Source organism: Orcinus orca, chromosome 14 (assembly GCF_937001465.1).
Source record: "Orcinus orca chromosome 14, mOrcOrc1.1, whole genome shotgun sequence".
Lineage (NCBI taxonomy): Eukaryota > Metazoa > Chordata > Mammalia > Artiodactyla > Delphinidae > Orcinus > Orcinus orca.
In genome coordinates, this window is record NC_064572.1 from 86,132,547 (window position 1) to 86,152,504 (window position 19,958).

At 53.3% G+C, this 19,958-nt stretch overlaps 1 protein-coding gene across 10 annotated transcripts in view; it reads left to right on the forward strand.

Moving 5' to 3' along the window:
* PTPRE (protein tyrosine phosphatase receptor type E) overlaps positions 1-19,958 on the forward strand; it is a 167,088-nt gene that overhangs the window by 139,575 nt on the left and 7,555 nt on the right. For 4 of the 10 annotated variants that reach the window (XM_049696753.1, XM_049696756.1, XM_049696757.1 and 1 more), the window contains 10 exons: positions 1,441-1,517; positions 2,244-2,280; positions 4,093-4,190; positions 8,475-8,633; positions 9,830-9,993; positions 13,535-13,670; positions 13,947-14,096; positions 14,424-14,517; positions 15,521-15,597; positions 16,786-16,920. In XM_049696753.1, coding sequence (XP_049552710.1) covers positions 1,441-1,517; positions 2,244-2,280; positions 4,093-4,190; positions 8,475-8,633; positions 9,830-9,993; positions 13,535-13,670; positions 13,947-14,096; positions 14,424-14,517; positions 15,521-15,597; positions 16,786-16,920 — 1,127 coding nt within the window. The remainder of the gene's footprint in view (positions 1-1,440; positions 1,518-2,243; positions 2,281-4,092; positions 4,191-8,474; positions 8,634-9,829; positions 9,994-13,534; positions 13,671-13,946; positions 14,097-14,423; positions 14,518-15,520; positions 15,598-16,785; positions 16,921-19,958) is intronic. The other 6 variants (XM_049696754.1, XM_004265710.4, XM_049696758.1 and 3 more) reach the window with 2 other exon arrangements.

Genomic DNA, 19,958 nt, shown 5'->3' on the forward strand with positions numbered 1-19,958 from the left:
TGGGAGCGGCCGGCCACTTACACACCAGCGGGGAGACCCAGGGCCGGGGCCACACCACCTGTAGGGACCCATAAAACCATCTAATTTCTTTGTGAATCAGAAGAAAATATATACGTAATCCAGCCTGGTTCACACTCATCTTTTTTTTTTTTTTAATAAATATATTTATTTATTTTTGGCTGTGTTGGGTGTTTGTTGCTGCGCGCGGGTTTTCTCTAGTTGCGTCGAGCGGGGGCTACTCTTCGTTGCGGTGTGCGGGCTTCTCATTGCGGTGGCTTCTCTTGTTGTGGAGCACGGTCTCTAGGCGCGCGGGCTTCAGTAGTTGTGGCACGCAGGCTCAGTAGTTGTGGCTCGTGGACTCTAGAACGCAGGCTCAGTAGTTGTGGTGCACAGGCTTAGTTTCTCCGTGGCATGTGGGATCTTCCTGGACCAGGGCTCGAACCCGTGTCCCCTGCATTGGCAGGCGGATTCTTAACCACTGTGCCACCAGGGAAGCCCCTCACACTCATCTTTATACCAACTACTAATACAGTTGTAAAGTAAAATGTGTAATTTTTTTCCTTTGGAGAAAGGGGCCCATGAAGGCAGAAGTGATGTGGACCCACGTAGGTCACATAGGGCCCTGGTTGAAAACTCTTCCACATGTGTGTATATACAAATACATACCACAAGCATACTCATACACACCACAGACACACATATACACCACACTCACATAAATACAACACACATTACACACACTGTATACAAGACACACCACTATACACCACACAAGTACACCACACACACACACACACACACACACACACATCACACACAGCCCTCCCTGGTCGGCCCTCCCACACTGGAAAACCGCTTGTACCACAGACCAGAATCCTCCAGGCAGTGACCCATCCTGCCCAGGCAGTCCGTGTGAGTGTGGCTTACCTTTCTGCTCTGGGGCAGACCTGAACATGAGGACTGGGGTCTGGAGTCCCAAACCCCAGAGCCTTGTGTCCGTGCGTCCAGAGGCAGAGTTGTGCTCCTCCTGGAAAGCCTGGGAGACTGGACCCCGGAAGTGGTCCTGAGGGTACCCGCACTGGTCAGTACTGGGGCCTGGTTTGGGGTTCAGAGGATATTGCCATCACACTGTAGGGGTCCCGCACGTTCTGCTGTGTCTACGTGATGGTTCAACAGACCAACTCCTGGACCCTGAAATTCTTACCTGTCATCATCCCACAGGTTGTATTGAGCTCCTGTTTGGGGCCTGGCTTGTCCTCAGTGCTGAGGTACAACAGGTGCTTCCCCGACCTCAGGGCACTGAGGATCTCGTGGGAATGTCTAAGAAGAATGTCCCTTCTGTCCCGTGATCACCATGGTTATGTCCTTTGTAGTGTTTAATACTGTGCATGTGATTCCCTTGTCCTAATGTCATGGTTTTTGTGTTGGGTTTTTTTGCAGATGACCATTCCAGGGTAATTTTAAGCCAGGTGGACGGAACCCCATGTTCAGACTACATCAATGCTTCATACATAGATGTAAGTACGCCCAGCCCCCCACCCAGCATGACACTCATGCCTGGACCATTGGGGGTTGAGTGTGAATCATGACCGTTGGACACTTTCTTCTCTGGGGCCACAGATGTAAATTGTCACAACTTTCCTGAGCGCAGTGGCCGCACTGGTCACAGCACAGAGCATGAAAGTGCTGGGCCTTTTGAATTAGCACCTGTGTCAGGGATTTGTTCTTAAGATGCAGATAAGCCCTGAGGATGTCCATTACAGCATTATTTATATCACTGACCAAACAGAACAGAGGGGACCAGTTAAATAAATTGTGGTAAAATCATACACAATGGATTATTAAGAATCCATTTTAGTTGAACCTTAAAAGATCATTTAATAGAAATTTTTAATTATCATAAAAATTCAGTATAAGAGAATGTGTACATATTAACCAATTTAAATATATATATATACACACATATATATATATACACACGTATATATATATATATATATATATACACGTGTGTGTCGGTGTTTCTGCTTGTGTGTGTGTCTGGGAAGGTATTCACAGAAAAAATACTGGAGAGGGATATACAAAAATAGCATGTTATTTCCGGAATTCCTGGCGAGTTTTCTTCGTACTTTTCTGTGTTTTCCAAATTCTTCACGATGGATACGTGTTATTTTCCTAACAACAACAAAATCCTTCCACAACGATAATTTTGAAAAATTACAAATCTGATTTTATTTTTCTAGGGTTATAAAGAGAAGAATAAATTCATAGCAGCTCAAGGTAAGCTTTTTGTTAAGTTACTTTCTGAACATGATTTTGGTAAAATGGCACGGAAGGCGATTGCTTCTTTATCCGGTACCAACCATCCTGAGGGTTTATGTCGGCTTTTTGTATGTGTGTGTGCTGCTACATTTAAATATCTGATCAGAGTCCGTCTAGCCTTTCCCGAGGCACAGAATTCAACGCTGTCATGAATCTCACACAGCACTGCCACTCACTGTGTCTGCTTCACTGGCCAGGAGTGTCCCATCCCCTGCGAGCTGGCCAGAAATGCAGCAGCTCAGGCCCCACCCCCAACCTGCTGCTGTCCCTGAATTTGCATTTTGGCCAGCGTTCCCAGGTCATTCTGCTCAGTAGAGGTTGAGAAGCATTATACTGTGAGGTGATGAAACTCCTCCTAGGAGCAGGGTTTCAAAGGAGCAGAAGAGTTGGAACCTCTGAGAGCATATGCCCCCCGTCTGTGGTCAGTGCAGACAGACATGGAGCGTTTGGGGGCGTCTGTCATACAACAGGCATGTTAGATGTGCAGCCACACGATGTGTATGTGCAGAAAGACACACGATCTGTTTCCACACCTGCATGATTTAACCCAGACACCCAGTGGTCTGGGTTGCCACTTCAGCGTGTCGATACTTGCGTTAGAAAACCTTGAACCTCCCTCGGCTGGCTAAGCTCTACGTGGCTTCCAAGTTGTCGGGTTTGGGGATTACTTTCAATCCAGCATCTCGTCCATCTGCCCAGGGGTTGCATCCCCAGGAGCCAGTACTGGTGCGGTTGGGTGTCATTGGAGCTAAAACTAGGTTTCCTGGACGTCCTGACTCCTCAGCAAGGGTCTTTAGAGCTGTGGGTCCCCAAATTCAGTGTAGATCAACATCTTTAATGCACATTCCTTGAAAACTAGGGACATACACGTACGCCCACCGTCCCTCAGGAATAGGCCCAGCTTTAAATGTCAGAAAACCTGACAAACACCAGCTGACACCAATAGAAACGTCTTTTTCGTTCTTATAAGCAGACGTCCGGGGAAGCGGCGCAGGGCCGGGGCGGCAGCTCAGGGGAGAGGGGCCTCTTTTATACCTCTCCGCCCTCCATGGTGTCATCCTAAGGGTCACAACATGGCCTTCTGCACCTCGAGGCGCTGTGTCCCTAATAAGGCAGGAAAGAGGGCGATGGGCAGAGGACTTTCTTCCAGGGACACTTTATCTTTTGTTCAGATCCCCTCCCCAGGGACTTCAGCCCACATCTCACTGGACAGCGTTACTGGCTGTCAGGGCAGCCGGAAGATGAGATGTTTTCAGAGGAAGGGGGGTTAGACATGGCGCACGAGTCATTCAGCCTGCAGTCTCTCTCTCTCTCTCTCTCTCTCTCTCTCTCTCTCTCTCACACACACACACACACACACACACACACACACACACTCTGCTTCAGCAGTTCTGGATGGAGGGTCATATTCTGAGGCTTTGACAAGCACCCCAGTGGCCACAAACCACTTTGACAGGCAGCTTGAAACCCAGCTCCCATTTGAATAGCCTTGATGGCCCAGGAAGATCATCACCCAGCTGGGTCTTACTTAGCTCCTGAGGATTTCCCAGCCCCAGCGGGACATCGGGGGGGAGTGGCAGGACAGAGTGGAGAGGCTGCCACCTACTCCGGTTCTGGGACTCTGTAGGGTGTTAGATGGACCGGCAGGCCCATCACCCCCTTCCTCGGGGCGGGTGGGGGAGCCGTTCCCGGGGCCTGAGGGCCAGGGCCACAGGCCTGGGGCTCGCAGCGACCTCTCGGTCTGACTTTGGGACCATCGTCTGCTCACAGGCCCTAAACAGGAGACAGTGAATGATTTCTGGAGGATGATCTGGGAGCAGAAGTCTGCAACCATCGTCATGTTGACGAACCTGAAAGAAAGGAAAGAGGTAAGCCCAGCCTCTGAGTCACGGGCAATTCCTTCTCAGCTGCTTTGCTGGGGGTATGCTTACCACTTCCTTTTCCTTTCTCTCCCCGCTCCCCCCGCTGCTTATCACTGCAGAAGAGAAGAAACACCCAGTGGCTCACAGCATTTTTATTTTGAAATAAATTCTCTGTGTTCCAAGGATCTCACTGTCTTAGACTATGATGTAAAAATGGTGCAGAATTTTCTTCTTTCAGCTGAGGGTCATCCCTGGTGGGCTACTCCACGGTGGGAGCGATGGATTTTAATATAGAGGTCTTTAGTATGTTGGACATATAATGTGTGGAGCCTCAGACCATAAAAAAAAATGATTTCCCGCGTATTACTCAGACCAGAGAAATGCATTTGAAAAAACAAGGCGTATTGAAGTAATATTGATTTGTCGTGTCAGTGTGTTTAATTAGCTGTTTCTAATTATGCTAATTATGTAATGCATGTACATTATAAGAACTTGAAATCTCTAGGTTAAACTGGTTCATTTCCTACGGGGACGGGTACATGTTGGCCTCTGTCTCCTGGACAGGGCTGCCCCAGGTGGGCTGCATGTAGTCAGCCGCCCGGCAGACCCCTCACGCAATTTCTATTCCACTGACGGGGGCTGGCGCCAAGCGGAGAGCACGTGAATGTAGATTATGTCAGGAGGTGACAGAAAATATAAAGGAGAGTAACGGGGACAGTGGTGGCCCGGGAGGGACAGACCACCCGGAAGGCAAGGCCAGGCTGAGGGTGCAGAGACGCCGGGGCATTCTCATGCCTGCGAGTCACTCACTCTTTAGCCAAAGGGAAACAGACCCCTGTAGGATAAACCAGAACACAGCATGACTGTGGCTCTGGAGGTGTGGAGGAGAGGAGGGGTGGCCCCCCGTGGGTCCTGGGCTAGGACCGGGGCAGGAGGGCTCATTTAGGGGGTGATGGTGTCGCTGGGTCTCAAAGACTGGGCTGGTGCGGGGAGGGACTGCATCGGATGCAGCTAGAGAGAGGCACTGGGGCGGGGAGGTGTGTTTGCAAGGCCGGGAGCAATGTGCTGGACCCAGAACCAGGACGCCCACACGGGGGACAGAGCGGCTACAAATGCACCAGGGAACTGGGGCTTGGGGCTTGAATGTCGGGCTGAGACAGGTGGGCAGTGGAGGCCCTCGGCGGGTTTCTCAGCAGTAAGCAGGGGCCTGTGCTTTAGGAAGTGAGCTCTCGCTCGCTCTCCAGAAGGAAAGAATTGGGAGCTGGAGGCACGGACGCTGGCGGCAGGGAGACTGTTCTTCTCGCAGATTGCAGCATGAGGGCCAGCACGAGGGTGGGCGCGAGCAGGCCAAGAGGAAGACCCAGCCTGGCGAGAGACGTCTGTCCTGCTGGCCTCTTCCCAGGGTCTGCGTGTCCTGGCACTGGGCCAGGCACGGGCCCGGAGGCACTGATTCCCCCCCGACCCCGCGCCCTGCGCTCCATCATCACGCACTGGCCTGGGGCTGGCTGGCCTGTCCCTAGCGAAGCCCAGGCAGCTTGTCTGGGGCCCGGGCTGGAGGGCGGGGCTGCCGGTTGAGATGGAAGTGACAGGCCGTGGGGAGCTCAGCTGGGGCAGGGGTGGGAGGCCAGGCGGCAGGCGGGGCAGCCCTAGCGGCCGCCACCAACACTAATTGGTTCCGCCCAAAAAAGCACCAGATTTTTGCATCTATGTTCATCAGTGATATTGGCCTGTAGTTTTCTTTCTTTGTGACATCCTTGTCTGGTTTTGGTATCGTGGTGATGGTGGCCTCGTAGATTGAGTTTGGGAGTGTTCCTCCCTCTGCTATATTTTGCAAGAGTTTGAGAAGGATAGGTGTTAGCTCTTCTCTAAATGTTTGATAGAATTCGCCTGTGAAGCCATCTGGTCCTGGGCTTTTGTTTGTTGGAAGATTTTTAATCAGTTTCAATTTCAGTGCTTGTGATTGGTCTGTTCATATTTTCTATTTCTTCCTGATTCAGTCTTGGCAGGTTGTGCATACAATGGAATATCACTCGGCCATAAAAAGAAATGAAATTGAGCTATTTGTAATGAGGTGGATAGACCTAGAGTCTGTCATACAGAGTGAAGAAAGTCAGAAAGAGAAAGACAAATACCGTATGCTAACACATATATATGGAATTTAAGAAAAAAAAATGTCATGAAGAACCTAGGGGTAAGACAGGAATAAAGACACAGACCTACTAGAGAATGAAGTTGGGGATATAGGGAGGGGGAAGTGTGAGCTGTGACAAAGTGAGAGAGTGGCATGGACATATATCCACTACCAAATGTAAGGTAGATAGCTAGTGGGAAGCAGCCGCATAGCACAGGAAGATCAGCTCGGTGCTTTGTGACCACCTAGAGGGGTGGGATAGGGAGGGTGGGAGGGAGGGAGATGCAAGAGGGAAGAGATATGGGAACATATGTGTATGTATAACTGATTTACTTTGTTATAAAGCAGAAACTAACACACCATTGTAAAGCAATTATACTCCAATAAAGATGAAAAAAAAAGCACCGGAAGAGGCTCCACACACACTTTCGGGTCGGGGAGAGGAGAGGGGTTTTCTTTTGTTTTCCAGGGAGCTGGGACGGGGCTGGGGAGGGCCAGCCTTCTGTGTGTGAATCCTGCCCTGGCCTTCCTCTCTCACCGGAAAGGGGAGGAACAGGGGGTTCCCGGGCAGGGACACGGCCCCGGGGGGGGGGTGGGGGGGGTGGAGGGTGGCTGCACGGGAGGTGTCCCCACGCTCTGGGCAACTGCTGCGGCAGGACCTGGCCCTAGAAGAGGAGGCTGACCTGGAGCCCCGTGTCCCCTGGGACCAGCTGTCCCCTGGGACCAGGCTTCTGGGGGCTCGTTTATAAACATGAGACACAACGAGCCCAGTGCAGAAGCGGTGGGACTCAGAAGACGCCCCCAGCTCCCCCATCAGTGATCCTGTTGCTACGTTACTTGACATTTTCCCTCCATCTTTCTCTACAGAAAGATCCTACTGCATTTTTCTGTCTCTGTGACTCAGAGCTGGCCTGCTTCTGTGTCTTGATTTTCACCGTTTCGGATGAAATCATTTCTCAATAGAGTTCCCTTTTTCTTCATCGCTTACACTTCTGTTGTGGTCTCCCTGGGTTCAACATCCTGACTTGACGTTGCGAAATGTAGCTGCGCTGGCATCTCATGATCTGATGGGAGGGAGGGGACGGCACCCGCCATGTAGACGGGAGGCCGAGGGCGTGGAAACAGTGCACACACTGAGCCCTCTGGGGGCCTGAGAAACAGCCCTCGGGTCCCCGAGTGAGAGTTTGTCAAAGTGAGAATCTCTGGAGGGTCCCTAGGAGGCCAAGACTGTCCCGAACCAGGACCTTCAGGGCTTGGTTTCTCCTCGGGGTCCCTTCCGAGTCACCCGGGCCCGGGCCGTGGAGGGGATGTTGTCTGGTGGGTGTCATCACACAAGCTCTGGGCACTGGTGAATACCAGCTGACTCTTGTTTTATAAGATTATTAGTGACTCGACAGCTGTGGCCTGTGGGCAGTTTCCAGGGTAAACGGCTTGCTGACCCCAGGGCCTCTCCCGTGGCTGTGGAGCCGGTGTCTCCCCCTTAGGCAGGCCTCATGCCTTCAGGTCCTCCTTGTAGGAGGACAACCTGGGATCAGGGGCCGGAGGCCCCATCCCCACCCTGTCCTGTGGCCCTTTGGTAGTGCGGGGGGAGGGAAGGCAAAGGAAGGGCCTCTCCGTGACCGCGCGCCTGCTCCGCAAATTCCCACATCGGGCTCCTCCCGGCTGGAGAAAAATTAGGAATGTTCAGCTGACCACAGGCTCGTGACTCTCCCACAGAGGACGGGTGGGATTGGAATTTAGTTCGTCCTTAGTGCTGGGCAGGAAAAACGACCCGCTGAGTGCGACAGGTAGTGTTTGGGGAGCACGTGGTCCTCCAGGGCTTAGGGCGGCCCCTCCCAGGTGAGACCACTTCTGCTCTGGTCCCCGACTCTGCAGGGAGCAACTCAGCCAGACGGTTCGGTCGATGTGTGGGGTTAGCGAGTGGATGAGTGAATGAGACATGAACTGGAAATGGTCCGATCCTGGTCTCAGCCCTGCCATTCATCAGCTGTGTGGCCTCAGTTTCCCCATTGATAAGATGGAAACACAATTCCCCAACTGAGGACTGTTTCACGGGAAGCTGGTGTGTGTGAGGCCTTGTGGCCATGGCCAAGGAGGGGGCAACGAGGTGCTCCAAAGTCCCCAGAGACCTATTGTTTCTGTTCAATTGTTCCACGCAGGAGAAGTGCTATCAGTACTGGCCGGACCAGGGCTGCTGGACCTACGGAAGCATCCGGGTGTGTGTGGAGGATTGCGTGGTCCTGGTGGATTATACCATCCGGAAGTTCTGCATTCAGTCCGTAAGCACGTTACATCCTGGACTTTTCTGGAGAAGCAGGGTAGGGAGTAAATACCCATCTACGTTTATAATAGGAAGCGCTTTGCCCGCGGCTCTCACGAGTGGAGGATGAGGCTGGAGGAAGTGCTGGGCGGGGATGTGGGACGGTCGTTAGTGGGCCCAGGCGGTGAGTCTGCAGGGCAGATGGCAGACAGGTGCACGTGGGCCTTGAGTCAGTGCCGGATGTTCCTGGCTCCCAGGGACCTTTCTGGGTGGAGGAAGTCGAGTCATTGGGGGGGGCCATGGGGGTCCCCACTCAGTGACACAGTGTCATTTCACACGCTGGAATGGTGAGGTGAGGTTTTTTTAGCAGTTTCAAAATTATATCTGAAACACCTCATTAGTTTTCCCACTGATTTCCTGCTAATCCTTCCTTCCCAGAAAGGATTTAAGGCAGTCTTCAATATATACCTGTATGCAAGGCAGATGGAGTAGAGGTTTAAGAGATTAAAAAAACCCAGAAAAGACAGAAGGTCGTGTCGTCAGGAATCGAAGGTAGAGTGAGGGGTGTAGTTAGATTACAAAATAAGAGTCCGAGGTTCCGAGAAACCACAGCAAAAAAGGAAAGAGGATGAGCTTCATCGTTCTTACTATCCCCGGCCTGCTTGCCTCCCCAAAACACACACACACACACACACACACACACAACTTCCCAGTACACCTTATGGCTTTGGGCAGAGAACCAAACCTGGGTTCTGGGTAATAAAATCTGAGAGAGGCTTTGAGGCATGGGGTGGAGGGGTCTCCCGAGGGTAGGCCAACCATATCTTTTCCCCGAAAATTAAGACGCTTATGAGAGTGAAAGCTTCTGCTGTTGGTAGTTACACAGGCATAAAAGCTAAGCCCCCTGGGATGCAGCCACCCTGCTTCCCAGCGGGGTCCATGAGCCCTGGGGCCATCTGTAGGGATGTATCTGGCTGTCTGGGGCCTGGCCTGGCCTGGTCCTGGGACAGGTGACCGTGGGTCCTGCTCTGCTGCCCCTGCTGCCACGGTGCTGTGTCCAGAGCCGGCAGTGAGAATCAGGGTCTCTCACTCTGGGGCGTCCAGCCTTCACTGATGGGCCCCTCCCTGCACCCGTACCCGTGGCTGCCCACGCCTGGATGGCAGAGGGGGACCCCAAGCGAGCATTCTCAGAGCGTGATGCTGGGGAGGCGCAGGGGCCGCGCCACCGGCTCACACCTCCGTGCATCCCCGCAGCAGCTCCCCGACGGCTGCAAAGCCCCTCGGCTCGTCTGCCAGCTGCACTTCACCAGCTGGCCCGACTTCGGAGTGCCTTTCACCCCCATCGGGATGCTCAAATTCCTGAAAAAAGTGAGGACACTCAACCCCACGCACGCCGGGCCCGTCGTGGTCCACTGTAGGTACGTGCGGGGCGGGGGCCACGGGGCGGGCCCTCCGGGGAGGACTCAGGCCCTCACGGGAAAATCACCAGGGGATGGAGAGCCAGGTGGGCAGAGGGGCAGCAGGGGCGATGCGAAGGCACCTCCCAGACACCGGTGCAGCTCAGAGAATCCCTCAGGGCAAGAGCTGGAGGGATGTTCCCCATCCGGGGCGGGGGAGCCCTTTCCTCAGTGCCACCGGGGGAGAAAGCCTAATGTTGGGACCACACAGAGCCGAGAGGCCCAGGTCGGTGGTGGGGATGGAACTCTGCCATTCACCCCCCGGGGACCCTCAGGTCACCTCCAGGAACAGAGTTGGAAACCGCGCTTCTATAGGGGGTCCACCTGACCTCTCTCAGCAGAGGTCTCCGCGTCTGTGACGGGGAGGACAGCCTCGGAGGGGCTGCGGTTACAGCCGCAGCAACGAAGGTGATGGAAGAGCAGGTTATGAAGTGATTGCTTCTCCCAGAGCATGTTCCCCTCTGCCTCTGCATACCGGGACGTCCTCTGGTTGTTCTCACGCTGAGCTCTTATTTGCTCTGAGCTCCCCAAGCCATAGCGTCAGGGCTCAAATCCACCCCCTCTGTAGCTCATGACTAAATGCAGTTCGGCTTCGAACACGAAAATCGCGGTCATGAGAAGGCCTTGGACTTCTGGGGGGCCGGCTGGCGTGTGCATGTGTTGTTTTTTAAGACAAAGGCACAAAGATGAGAACGTTCCCCAGCCATGCTTCTCATTCTTTGGTGGATGCACGGTCAGAACCCGAAGGTGCTGGCCAGATCTTTTCTCTGCCCCAGCCCAGGGGCTTCTGCTGTGCCCCTCATTGCCTAGGCTGGGAGGTTTGGGGGTCGCTGGGGCGGGGGGGAGCGCCTGGCATCCTGGCCGGGGATGGAATCCTGGATCTGCACCTGGGAGCTGAGCAACTACACATCAGGTGACACCTGTAAGAGTCCCGTTACCTGGCCCTGCACGCTCCTCCCAGCAGCTGCACTGGAGGGGGTGGGACATGGTCGAGCCCCGCTTGGCCCCCTCGAGGCGGCAGCCCCTGTTCTCAGACGCCCTGGAAGCCAGGGTCTGCATGCCATTTCTGCTGAACACCCGTGTGGCAGGTTCGGAGCACCTGTGTCACTAGGTGCAGGTGCCTTTGGCCCCTGGCAGGGCTGTGATGCTCAGAACGGCCCTGTCTTTAACAGCTGGAAACCCAGTGTCCAGTCAGCGTGACACCCAGTGAGCAGGGCCCTTCCTCCTCAAGCCTGGACAGCCGGGCCACAGGCCTGGGTTCCCGCACGGGGATTTCTGAGAAACCCCGCAGAGATGCGGGCCCGCGTAGCCGAATCGGTGGGGTCGACGCCGGCGGCTTGTCATCGGGTGGAGAGTTTGAAGGGCCCTCCGCTGGAGCAGCGGCTGGCAGGGAGCTATGTGCTCAGTTCCCGTCAGCTGCAGGAGGCCACCGGCTGTGCTCTGCAGGGCAGGGGATGAAGAAGCAGCCTCTGTGTGGCATCAGGGGCGGCTGCGGGCAGCTGTTCAGTGCTGTTCTCTTCTGATGCCTCTGGGTCCACCGTGCGTGTGAAAACTCAGTATGCGGCCCTCCCCTGCTCCCCTCTCCCTCACCACAGGTGCCCCGGGCAGGTGCATTTGCCCTTCATCTTGGTTTCCATCCTTGGTTCCCCTGTGGCTGTGAATCTCAGCCTTTGCCATTGAACACAGAAGTAGTCTCTCGGGGTAATGCTTTATTTCCGTGCCGCCAGTGCAGGTCCTGGCCCTCCCTGCTGCTCTGTGCTCTGCTCTGCCCCCGCGTTTTTGTGTGCGTGGAAGGGAAGCCCTTCTCTGGGGGTCTGCTTCCCCGCAGAGCTGAGTTCCCCTGCAGGCAGTTGGGTGGTCTGGGTGCTGCCTGCAGGGGGTCACGTGGTGACAGCGGTTCCCACCAGGAGTTCAGGCCAGCCAGAGCCCCCCCGGAACAGGGAAGAGGCTCCCATGGGCTGGCAGCCTCCGGTCTCGGGGGGGGGGCGGACCAGACCTCGTCATTCCTCCACGTTCATCTTCTCACGGTGTCTCCTGGAGCTCCAGAATGTGCATCGCCTGGGGGTGGGAGGTTTCTCGATTTCCTTCTCTCTCCCACACTCACCCTCAACGTCTCTCCCTTAATCCCTTAAAAAGAACCCACTGCCTGCCTGCGGTCCCTGTACAAACAGCAGGGAGGGTCTCTAGCTAGGGCTGTGAGCTCTGCACCAGCATCCAGGGCCCAGGAGGGAAAGAGTGCCGGGCCCGGGGCCTTTCCTCTTGGAACCCTCGCTTTCCCCTCTCCCAGGTGCTCCCCTGCCCTCTGCCCCGCGTGCACCTGGGCCTCCCGGGCTCTCGCAGCCTCCAGTCTTCTATTTCCTGGTCCTTACCGCTGACCTGTTGGGTGGGGCGCCTTTAACTGGCCCTGCACCTGATGATTTTCTCTTACTCTGCGTTTGTAAAGAACCGAGGCTCCCGAAGGGGCCTCTCCTGTCTCGCCTGCTTCCCCTCCCCTCGGTGTGATGAGCGGGGAGTCCTTCCAAGGGCGAGGGGCTTCACTGTCTGTCCTAGCACCATTCTGGAGACTAATGGTCTGGAAAGAGCGGTACCACCCTCCCCCCAAAAAGAGGAACAGGGTGGGGGACTTCATTCATTAAGTTGTGAGCCTTTTCGTTTAAAAGATCACTTGGGCTGCAGGGGCCAGAGGGGGAAAGCCCTGTTCAGCCAACTAACCCGACAGACGCCTGGGCCGCCACGTGCAGTTCTGGTCGACGCCGCACATATGAGTCTGGGCCATTAGGGGTTTATTCGTCCAGCGGATGTTGGCTGAGCCCGTTTGTGTGCCCCCTGAGCCCTGGGTGTTGGGGAGACACGTATGGACGGCCTGCACTGGCTGGTGGGCGTCTAGATGAGACAGGTGGGGTGGTGGGGGGGAAGATGTCCAGAGACTGCTGCGGGGACAGCGCTGGGCGGGAAGGAAACCCGAATCCAGGAATGGAATCGGGCAGCTTCCTGAGGCGGGAGACCTCTCCGTGGAGCCCCTAAGGACCAGCTGGCCCCAGCCAGCCCGGAGGTGAGGGCTAGGATCCCAGACAGAGCCCCCATTTGCATGACCTTGGCTCCAGGGCCAGCAGACCTGGCCTGGGGTTCTCCACTCTTATGAAGAGCCTGGAGAAACCATATCAAGCATGACAATAAAAAATCCAGTTACACAAGTGATAAGGAGAAGATGACATTTGGTAATAGAGGAAAAATTACCTGTACAACTCACCCGAGGCTTAGGACACAATTTCCAGGCAGAGGGAGAGATTTGACGTCTTTTCACTAAGATTGTGGTGCCCTCTGGTGGCCTCGCGTGGATTTGCTCCTCATTAACCGAGGAAAGTTTGCGTTCAGGGATGAAGTGGAAGTCTCTGTGGAGGGCGGGGTGTCCTCCGGTCCAGACTGCAGGCGTGTTCCGAGGCCCCGTCATTCATTTCGGGGAAATGTGACTCATGACTTGGCGTCTTTCTTTCTCCCCAAGCGCGGGCGTGGGCCGGACAGGCACCTTCATAGTGATCGATGCCATGATGGACATGATACATGCCGAGCAGAAGGTGGACGTCTTTGATTTCGTGTCCAGAATCCGCAATCAGCGGCCTCAGATGGTTCAGACGGACGTGAGTAATACCCTCCTCGGGCCCAGCTGCCCGTCCTGGTGTGAGCTTCGCACAGCAAACCCAGACGCCCCAGGATGTGTGCCCTCTCCCCAAGATGGTGCACGCAGAGTGGTGCCCGGCAGGGAGAACGTCCTCAGTGACGCCCGCCCTCACGCTGTCCAGGCCACAGATGCTCGTTATAAATGGCCATTAATCTGACTCTGCCCCCAAACCCCCTTCCCTTTACACAAAGAGAAGAGAAGGGCCCCCTTGGAGCCCACCTGCGTCTCCCCGCAGATGCAGTACACGTTCATCTACCAAGCCTTACTGGAGTACTACCTCTACGGGGACACCGAGCTGGACGTGTCCTCCCTGGAGAAGCACCTGCAGACGCTGCACGGCGCCACCACCCACTTCGACCAGGCCGGGCTGGAGGAGGAGTTCCGGGTAGGTGCCGACTTAAGGGCCACCTCTTACACGAAGCTGCTTTCAGTTGCTTCCCCCCCCCGATTGACCCCAGAAAACGCAGGGGAGCCATCCTGCCCGTGACTTCCGAGGGAGGAGTACTGGGGACTTTCAGAGCTTAGCAACCACCTGTGCAGGGGGGCGTGTCGTGCACACACTTTTATTTCCCAAGACTCAGGAAGTGTCTGGAGAAGCAGACAGCTGTTTCCATTGAGCAGGTGCCCTTGACGGTAGAGCTGTTAGAAGGCTGAGGGGTCTCTCGGGAATGTCCGGGTTTTCACTGCGTGGCTGTTGTCCTCTTGGCCGCAGAAGCTGACAAATGTCCGGATCATGAAGGAGAACATGAGGACAGGCAACCTGCCGGCCAACATGAAGAAGGCCAGGGTCATCCAGATCATCCCGTGTAAGGCAGCCCGGGCCGCGGAGGGGAAGCCCTTGAGGCAGGCGTGATCGGGCTGGCACCCTCTGGCTTCAGTGGCTAAGAAGTCATTGCCCACCCACCCCTGTAAACCAGGGGTCAAGGGCAGGATGCCCTCTGGGAGCTCTGTCAAGTGTGGGGAAGGCACGAGTGACCCAGACAGTCCTGTGGGTGTCAGGCGGGCAGCTTGTGACCTGGACTTGGAGGCAGGAGGGGAGGACTTCCTGGAAGCGGTGAGATTCTGGCCTGACTCTGCCTCCTGCTTCTGCATGTCATCCAGTTCTACCGCAAGCCTGGGCAGAGGCATGGAGCCCCACGTACACAGAGCAGGGGTCCTGGCCCAGGATGTGTAGCAGGACCAAACTCAGCTGAGACCTTCCAGGAAGGGGCCTGGGGACGGGCGAACCATGGGCAGGGTGGCATCGGGCACTGGGCTGCCCGGGGTCTGGGGGCCTGCAGGAGCATCAGAGGAGCCTGGGGGGAAGGGGAGGGCACCCACCTTGAGGGGAAGAGGACGCCTCATCCAGACGTCCCCTCCACCTCCCCGCCCGGGCTCAAGCTCGGGCAGGAGCGGGTCTCACGTGGACCTGCCCAGGCAGGCAGTGTGTGGGCTGGGAAAGTCCTCTTCAGCCTCCGACCCTATAGGGTCTTTGCGGCTGTGATGTCCCGGGCCGGCTACCCCGGGCTGCCTGCCTGGCCACACTCCTTTTACTCTTTAAATTTACTTTAATGCTTACGTTTTGGTAGGAATTATCTCAATTATGACAAAGGAGAACGATAAGTGGATTACTTTAGAACTTCCCTGGTAAAACACAGCTTCCTGGGCCACTTGAATTAACCTATTTTAGAAAGTAAACCTTCCTTTGAGTTGACTTTTTTTTAGTGATTTTATCCATAAGTTTTATGTCTCGGAAGCTCCTAGCAGCATGTTCAAGTTTGCAAGGCAGGATGGGGTTGGTTCTGACCCAGGGGACACACTGCTTTGCAGATGACTTCAACCGCGTCATCCTTTCCATGAAAAGGGGCCAGGAGTACACGGATTACATCAACGCGTCCTTTATAGACGTAAGTGCAGCGGCCCGGCCCTGCTTGTGTGCCTGGAGAGGACGCATGCTCTCTTCATCTGTAATCACAGAGACTCTTGATCAACTTGCTTTCACAATCAGAAAGGATGGACACGTCCACAGAAATCCAAACCATTTCATTAGCAGACACTTGCTTAAAGAAAATGAATAAGGAACTTTGGAAATAGAGGATGTAGGTGCACTGCTAAATAATTTGCTATTTTTCCATTCTGCTTTTTTTAAAAAAAATTATTTATTTATTTTTGGCTGTGTTGGGTCTTCATTGCTGCACGCGGGCTTTCTCTAGTTGCGGTGAGTGGGGGCTACTCTTCATTGCGGTGCGCGGGCTTCTCATTGCGGTGGCTTCTCTTGTTGCGGACCATGGGCTCTAGGTGCATGGGCTTCAGTAGTTGTGGCTCGCGGGCTTGGTATTTGTGGCTCGCGGGCTCTAGAGCGCAGGCTCGGTAGTTGTGGTGCACGGGCTTAGTTGCTCCGCGGCATGTGGGATCTTCCCGGCTCAGGGCTCGAACCCGTGTCCCCTGCATTGGCAGGCGGATTCTTAACCACTGCGCCACCAGGGAAGCCCTCCATTCTGCTTTTAATACATAGTGACTTCCCTTTTCCCTCTCTGTTGCACACCACCCTCTCTCAGTGCTTGCACACGCTTTCTCTCGCATGTGCTGTGCGTGGACAGCACGATTGTGTTCAGGCCCAGTCTTAGGCTGCTTCGTGCATAGCAGAGTTAGCTGATGAATGGGCAGGAGAGAGCATAGCAGCCAAGTCTGTGCAAGGTTTTTGTTTGCAGGTGAGAATGCTGTGCCAGGGGTCACTTGGGCCCGAGGGGAGGACCTGGGACTTGAACCCACTTGCTCTAACTCCATGCCCAGGCTCGCTGCCCCACTGCGATGCTAACTTAGCTGTGACACATACAGACATGTTAGAATCAAAGCCAGCCCAAGCAAGGGGTTCATTATACCCATTCAGAGGTGACCTGGGGCTGAAGGGGGGCTGTCTAGCTTGGGCATCTTGACCTGTTTTCTGAGCGTGTGCCAGCTGGCGCTTGGCTCAGGCCCTGGAAGCCTGGAGAATACTGTCCCTCATCCGGCCCTGGGCTGTCCTATACTCACATGTCCCACGGTGGAAATGGGTTGGAAGGAAGTCGGACTTTAACCTCTGCTCCCATTTGAAGGGCTACCGGCAGAAGGACTACTTCATCGCCACCCAGGGGCCCCTGGCGCACACAGTGGAGGACTTCTGGAGGATGGTCTGGGAGCGGGAGTGCCATACGATCGTGATGCTGACCGAGGTCCAGGAGAGAGAGCAGGTCAGGGCGCCGCCCAGCCCACCTGTGGGGCCGTTAACACACACCAGGTGCAGCCCACCTGATGTGACTACCTGTCCCTTGTGAATGTCTCACCCGCTGTCGTCTGTGAGGCCAGGCCACAACTACTGAGGAGGGGGAGAGGCTGGAAATGGAAAAGGTTTTATTTCATCACCACGCCCACCACAAGTTAATCGTAACTACCCACTGGCTTTATTCTTAGCCTACATTTTATTTAACCTGCCTTGAAATTCTGCCATCTTGTGTTTGCCACAAATACAAATTTGGTCACAACCTGTTGAAGAAAAAGACATTTATTCACTTTTTTTTGGAACAGAAAGACATAGGTATTGATATATGTACCTAATTAATATAGTTCTGGTAAAACTGAAAGAGTTAAACATTTCTTTTTTCCCAAAGATCCATGCATGGCCTTCTTGTTTTGTGGGTTTTTTTTGTTGTTTTTTCTTTTCGGTATGCGGGCCTCTCACTGTTGCGGCCTCTCCCGTTGCGGAGCACAGGCTCCGGACGCGCAGGCTCAGCGGCCATGGCTCACGGGCCCAACCGCTCCACGGCATGTGGGATCTTCCTGGACCGGGGCACGAACCCACGTCCCCCGCATCGGCAGGCGGACTCTCAACCACTGCGCCACCAGGGTAGCCCCGGCCTTCTTGTTTTTATTTAATAACGTAATAAACAGTCACAAACCCACCATCCAGCTGAAAAACCAAACTTTTGCCAATAATGTACATTTTTCCAGATTCTCCCAAGAGGTAACCACTGTCCTGAATTTGTGTTTTTTGATTTCTTTGCTTTTTAAAACCAGTTTTGTTGGGATATAATTCACATACCATACAATTCATCTTTCTAAAGGAAAAGTGGTTTCTAGTATATTCAGAGTTGTGCAGCATCACTAATTCCAGATCATTTTCATCACCCCAAAAAGAAATCCCATACCCACAAAAAAATCACTTACCCGCTTCCTCCCCGCAGTCCCTGCAACGACAAATCTACTTTCTGACTCCATGGATTTGCGTCTTCTGGACATTTCATATAAGTGGAATCATACACGTCTTTCGTGATTGAGCTCTTCCACTTAGCGTAAATGTCGTCAGGGTTCATCCGTGAATCAGTTCCCTGCTCTTTTTTACTTTTTATTGTATAAATATACCGCATTTTGTTTATTCATTCATTAGTTGATGGATATTTGCGTTGTTTTCACTCGGGCTATTATGAATAATGTTTTGAACGTTCATGGACAGGTTTTTACATGAATGTTAACTTTTAATTTCTCTTAGGTAGATACCTAGGGGTGGAATTGCTGGGCCATATCATGACTATATTGCAATCTCATATCACTTAACATTTGGAGGAACTGCCAGACTGCTTTCCGAGCAGCTGCCCCGTGTTGCATTCCCACCAACAATGCACAAGGGTTCCATTTTCTCGCCATCCTCATCAACACTTATCATTATCTTTTCAATTAAAGCCACCCTAGGAGATGTGTTCTTAGCTTTTTAAAAAATCTTTTGATATCACGTGTGTGTATTCCTAAAGAAACAACTGTTTAGTTTTGTCTGCTTTTGAACTTTATTCAAAAGTTGAGTTGGGGGCTTCCCTGTTGGCGCAGTGGTTGAGAGTCTGCCTGCCTATGCAGGGGACACGGGTTCGTGCCACGGTCCGGGAAGATCCCACATGCCACGGAGCGGCTGGGCCTGTGAGCCATGGCCGCTGAGCCTGCGCGTCTGGAGCCTGTGCTCCGCAACAGGAGAGGCCACAACAGTGAGAGGCCTGCGTACCGCAAAAAAAAAAAAAAGAAAGTTGAGTTGGTTTTTCCACTCAAAATTATGCATTTGATATTCTCCTATGTTGCTGCCTATAACTATGGCTCATTCATCATTATTTCCTTATACTCCACAACACAAACTGTACATCCTGCATCCATTGACTTTGCCCCTTCTCCTGTCATGGGCATTTGGGTTGATTCCATTCTGCTGTTTTACAAACAGTGCTGCGGGTACTTTCTTGTACGTGTCTCATGGTGCACAAGGAATAGTAGGTTCCAAAGAGATAAAATGCTGCACTGGAGAGTGTGTGTGAAAGTTTGAATTTGCAAGACATTTCCTAATGGCTTTCCAAAGTGGTTGTGGTTTCCAAAGTGGTCAGTGGGGAATATCACTCATCGACATCCCTAGGGTTGTCTGATGTCCTCATTTTTGTTAATTAAATAGGTATAAACATCATCTCTTTGTGTCCTTGATTTGCACCTCTCTGATCCCTGTGAGGTCAGGAATCACTATGCATATTTATAGAGGTCATGTTTCGTCTTGTGCAAAGTGCCCGTTCATGCCTTTCACTCATTTTTTTAGTGGGTGGTTTGCCCTTTTCTTATTGATTTATAGGATTTCTTTACGTATTCTTGGTACGGATCCCTTGTCGGTTTTACGTATGGCAAATATCTCATCCCAGCTGATGGTCTGTCTTTTCATTCTCTTGATATTTTTGGATGAAGCAGAGTTAACTTTATTATAATCTGATGTTGCAACCTGCTGTATCGTGGTTGGTTTGCTCTTTGGGGCTCTTGTTGGTTAAATCTGTCCCCCAAAATGAAAAGGTATTTTCTTCTTCTAAGGCTTTCACAGTTTTGTTTTTGACGTTGAGTCTGACCCTGTCTTGGTTTGTTTTTATTAAGGTTCAAGGCTACCATATATGGTAGGGCAAGTTCTACGCTGCCCAACTCCAAGAGGGGCTGGGGCATTCGTATCAGCCCAGGTAGGGTGTGAGTCAGGGATCCAGTTCCCTTTTCCCATATGGAGAACTGATTTCCCAGCTCCATTTACTGACTAGTCTCTCCTCTGTGTCATGTCACTTCTGTTCTGTATCAAAGTTGCAAATACACGCATGTCTGTTTCTGGACTCTGCTCTGTTCCCTCGGTCAACAGGCACTGGTAGCATTCACATTCGTGTTCATATGTTATTTTCTCGGTCAGACGAAATACGTTAAATGCTTTGAGAGCAATTCTGCACCAGATCGTCAAAAC